General features: G+C 50.5%; 1 protein-coding gene across 1 annotated transcript in view; it reads right to left on the bottom strand.

The window, feature by feature from the left end:
• plxna2 (plexin A2) overlaps positions 1-5,000 on the bottom strand; it is a 188,233-nt gene that overhangs the window by 110,971 nt on the left and 72,262 nt on the right. The window contains exon 4 of the mRNA XM_030369078.1: positions 315-449. Within this exon, the coding sequence (XP_030224938.1) occupies positions 315-449 (135 nt within the window). The remainder of the gene's footprint in view (positions 1-314; positions 450-5,000) is intronic.

Consider the following 5,000-nt stretch of genomic DNA (forward strand, 5'->3'; position numbering starts at 1 on the left):
TTGACCAGAAGCTTTCATGGTCAAAGGCGATCTTCTCAGTGTGTTAATGTGTGTGTGTATCTGTGTGCGTTTGTGTGTCTGTGTGTGTTTGTGTCATAAAAGATGTGATAACTGACTTGTTCTACTCAACTGCTGCAGCTTATTGCTTCTGTCAGATGAAAAGCGTATTATTTTGTGTGTGTGTGTGTGTGTGTGTGTGTGTGTGTGTGTGTGTGTGTGTGTGTGTGTGTGTGTGTGTGTGTGTGTGTGCGTGTGCATGTGTGTGTGTGCGTGTGTGTGTGTGTGTGTGTGTGTGCGTGCGGAGGGCCACCTACCTGTCTCTCAGACATGACGTAGAGGTAGTTGCGGTCCAGGGAGAAGGCCATGTCTCGCAGGACGGGGCTGCCATCTTTGATGACGGATATGGTCTCGTACTGGACTCCACCGTGGGGGGGCCCGTCCACCCGGATCTGAGGACACACAGACACACAGACACCAAAGGTCAGCCCGGGTGTATGTTTGAATGTGTTTGACTACGGTCTGGATCGTCTGCAGCACATACACACCAGGCGTCGTTTAGCTCAGCAAAGCAGATCCCTGTGTTGAATATCCGCAAATCAATCAAGTGAAAAACAATGTCTGAAGAGCGATGCGTGGATAGATTACAGGAATTAAGCTTGTGCTCTAACAGGAGGAATGTGAGGAGAAAAGCCCATGTGTGGCACATAAAGAACGATGCTATTTAGCCCAGCCTAAGAATTAGTAATCAATGCCTACACCATGTGAGAGTATTATTTGCAAATATTTCCACAACGTAATATAGACATGTTATATACACAACATCCCCTTCTACCAAAACACTGATATAACAAGGGGAAAGAAATGAAACCTGGAACAAAAACAAGCGGGCATTCATTTAGTGGACTGTTGAGCTGTGCTATGAGGCGTATCCCATCCATCTGGAATAATGCGAAGGTTAAAACAACCGCTAAGAATTATTTAGTATCATTACTGCTATTCCTACCGGCCTGCCGGCTGTGAAAGCCCTCAAATTATTTTCCTTTTTCCTTTTTCCGCAAGGGGCTGATGTAAGCCCTGAGGTGGGGCTTTCAGTGCCACGCCAAGACCACCTAGCTGAGACAACAGCGGAAAGCCGTTCATCACAGGGCCCATAAGACACGGGGGCCAGGAGGTGGAGCCCAACGATAAACCCTCTTTATGTACAGGGCCGTGTGCGTGTGAATCTACGGGGCCAAAACACATCAGCGGGGCGGTAAATCTCCCCAGGGGGGACGGGGCGGGACAGGGGTAGGGGGTTTGGGGGTCTCCTGATGTTACCGTTAGAGATGGCTCTATGTGATGTCATATGTCAACCGGGGGGGCCCTCTCGGGGGGGGGGGGGGTTCTCCCTCCCACAAACATTAAAAGACGAAGACTCTATCATCTGTCCATTCGGTCTCCCTCGACTCCCTGGCCTCCACCCCTCCATTCATCCTGCCTTTCAGGTCCTGACAGCAGCATAGAGCACGCAGACACACTATACACTACCGTGGAGAGAGGGAGGGAGACAGGGAGAGAGACAGAGAGAGAGAGAGAGAGAGAGAGAGAGAGAGAGAGAGAGAGAGAGAGAGAGAGAGAGAGAGAGAGAGAGAGAGAGAGAGAGAGAGAGAGAGAGAGAGAGAGGGGGAAAGTCAAGGTCATATGTCTGTCAAAATGTGATCTACTGCTGGTGAGGCACAGGCAGCGCAGGAATGGAAATGTGCGTTGGTTGTGTGTGTATGTGTGTGTGTGTGTGTGTGTGTGTGTGTGTGTGTGTGTGTGTGTGTGTGTGTGTGTGTGTGTGTGTGTGTGTGTGTGTGTGTGTGTGTGTGTGTGTGTGTATGTGCTCAGAGTCCTGCTCAGATTGGGCTCCATGGGGTCAGCGTGCAGGTATCCAACAGTTGCATGTTCAAACAAAGAAGAGAGGACAAGATGGATAAAGAAGAAGGAGCGAATCCTGGGGCATCAAAGCCCGAGGCATCAAAGGCCGAGGCTATGAACTGAGGCCAGCCTCGGCAGGCTAATGCAAACATGGACTGGACGCCATATGTGGAAAACATATGCAGGAGGGTGGAGGAGGAGGTCATCTGCCTACTGACGCTGCAGTGAGGAAGGCTCTGGCACACACACATCTATAAAGCACGTCAGCGCCCAGCCACAGCCGCTCTGTTCATTCTCAAATGAGTGTGTGTGTGCGCATGGTGTGTGTGTGTGTGTGTGTGTGTGTGTGTGTGTGTGTGTGTGTGTGTGTGTGTGTGTGTGTATGTGTTTGGGTTGCGGGAGATTTATGATTTTTTGTGCCTTTGTCTCGGAGTTGTGTGTGTTGCGCGTCTGTGTGTTTTTTAATGTCTTTGTCTGCATCCTTGACAAATAGGGATTTAGAGGTCCCTGGACACTGGTTGTGTTTGTGTGTGTTCTATGTGTGTGTGTGTGTGTGTGTGTGTGTGTGTGTGTGTGTGTGTGTGTGTGTGTGTGTGTGTGTGTGTGTGTGTGTGTGAGTGTGTTTGTGCATAAGTGTCCTAGCAGGGAGGCCATTTGGGATCACTAGATAACTTGGCCTTCCCCCATTGCACGCCAGCAGTTCATCAGAATGAGATCACTATCAAACACACACACACACACACACACATATTTACGAATACTCAGCGAGACTCACACACGCACACACACACACACACACACACACACACACACACACACACACACACAGTTGAAAGTGCTGTCAAGTAAACACATTTCATCAGGGATGAAAAATTATAGGCTGTCTTTTCCTCTTGTGTAGTCTCCCACACACACATTATCTCTCTCTCTCTCTCTCTCTCTCTCTCTCTCTCTCTCTCTCTCTCTCTCTCTCTCTCTCTCTCTCTCTCTCTCTCTCTCTCTCTCTCTCTCTAATATAAGCAGAATTGGGGGGGCCACTTGGAACCCTACCACATCCACATTGTATTTAAGAAAATAGACACACCCACACACACGCACACACACACACACACACACACACACACACACACACACACACACACATACACATGGACACACAGCTCCAGCTGTTCTTCCCATTAAGCAACAACGCAAACTGTAAAATCTCTAATGCTTGGCCCACCCATACACACACATACAGAACTGACACACATACAGCTCTAGTGTGAGGAGGGAGTAGGCTTTGTCCGTGTGTTTGTGTGTTTCTGTGTGTGTGTGTGTGTGTGTGTGTGTGTGTGTGTGTGTGTGTGTGTGTGTGTGTGTGTGTGTGTGTGTGTGTGTGTGTGTGTGTGTGTGTGTGTGTGCGTGCATCTTTGAGGTGGGCAAACAGAACCGCTCCCAGGACCCTGTCAGAATGTGAGGTGGTCTCTGGTGGGCGAAGGAGACAGAGAGATGAAATGCTGAAACCTCAGGCAAGCAAACACAGAAACCAAGAGAAACCCAAAATAATTTGCAGACACACACAATAAAGTCCATTTATCCGTTCCTCCTTCTCATCCCCTACACCTTCACGCTCCGTGTTATGCAACACCTGGGTGGCCTTGTCCAGGCTCTCCCCACCAGGGCTCCTAGTGTTGGAGTACAGTGTGGGCCCCGCAGGTGGTCCTGCTGCCGACACCCCCGCCCCGCCGCAGGCCCCCTGCCACCACGCTGACCCAGGAACCGCCTCTCAGGTCTGGGGAGACTGGTGGAGAACATCGCACACTTGGAGCCCTCTTTTATGGATTCAGGCAAATAGGCACGCGCGCACACAAACACGCACACACTCACAATCATACAATCTCTCTCTCATGCAGAAACACAAACACACGCAGACACACGTGCACAAACACACACACACGCACACACACACAATCATACAATCTCTCTCTCATACAGAAACACAAACACACGCAGACACACACACACAAACGTCTCTCTCACACACACACACACACACACACACACACACACACACACACACACACACACACACAAACACACCAACGCCTCCCTTGCGATTCAACCCGTCTACTGAGATGAAGACAGCGCGGCCGTCAGGTCGGCCAATCAGCAGCCTCCGAGCGCTGTGTTCCCATCAACCATCTCAGCGCCATTAGTAACCTGTCTGCGTGCGGACGAGGGCGGCAGGAAGCAGAGTGTTTAGCCTAGATCCAGGAGGAGCGAGATGTATCAGGCCTTGGAATAATTCCCATGGAGGGGCCTTCCAGGGGCCAGGGGGCCCCTCACAGATCTCAAAGGAAAACAAGGAGAAGAAGAGTGGGAGAGGAACAGAGAGGAACCAGGAAGTCCTCCAGGCGGCCCCTCATGCAGCCTAGACATGTGGCTGCATGAGAGGATCCATGGGTTATTACCTGCACCTGAGTCCAACTACATGGGGCCTGGTCAGGGTATGGGATAGCTGTATACATATATATATATATAGATATACATATATATATATACATATATGTATACAGCAGTAGAACGGTAGATGTATAGACAGTTCCCTGGGGCAAGACGTAGGTTCTGAAGGGAGCTTACTGCACGTGTAGCCACATGCACAGCAGCTATGAGCAGCAGCACATGAACTGATTTGTAGAGGTATTTCTTTGGGGTGGGGGTATGGGTGTGTGTGTTGGCAGGGTGTAGGACGGGTGGAGGGCCATGGCCGGTGCTTCAGTGGTCTCCTGCTGGCGGTGCTCCCCGGGGCAGCAGAGCTCCTGCCAACTGGGTGCATTTGATCAAAGCTTCCTCGCTCACAGGAGAAAATAAAATGTTTGAAGATTGACCAAATTCCAATTGAAATCGCATGTCTCTGTGTTTTAGTTATCTCAGTCTGGCGAACCCCCGGTCCGTCTCTCTGTCTCTGTCTCTCTCCCTCTCTCACTCTCCCCCTCTCTCTCTCTCTCTCTCTCTCCCCCTCCCTCCCTCTCTCTCTCTCTCTCTCTCTCTCTCTCTCTCTCTCTCTCCCTCTCCCTCTCTCCCTTTCTCTCTCTCTCTCTCTCTCTCTCTCTCCCTCT

The sequence above is a fragment of the Gadus morhua genome, chromosome 1 (genome assembly GCF_902167405.1).
Source record: "Gadus morhua chromosome 1, gadMor3.0, whole genome shotgun sequence".
NCBI classification, from domain to species: Eukaryota; Metazoa; Chordata; class Actinopteri; order Gadiformes; family Gadidae; genus Gadus; species Gadus morhua.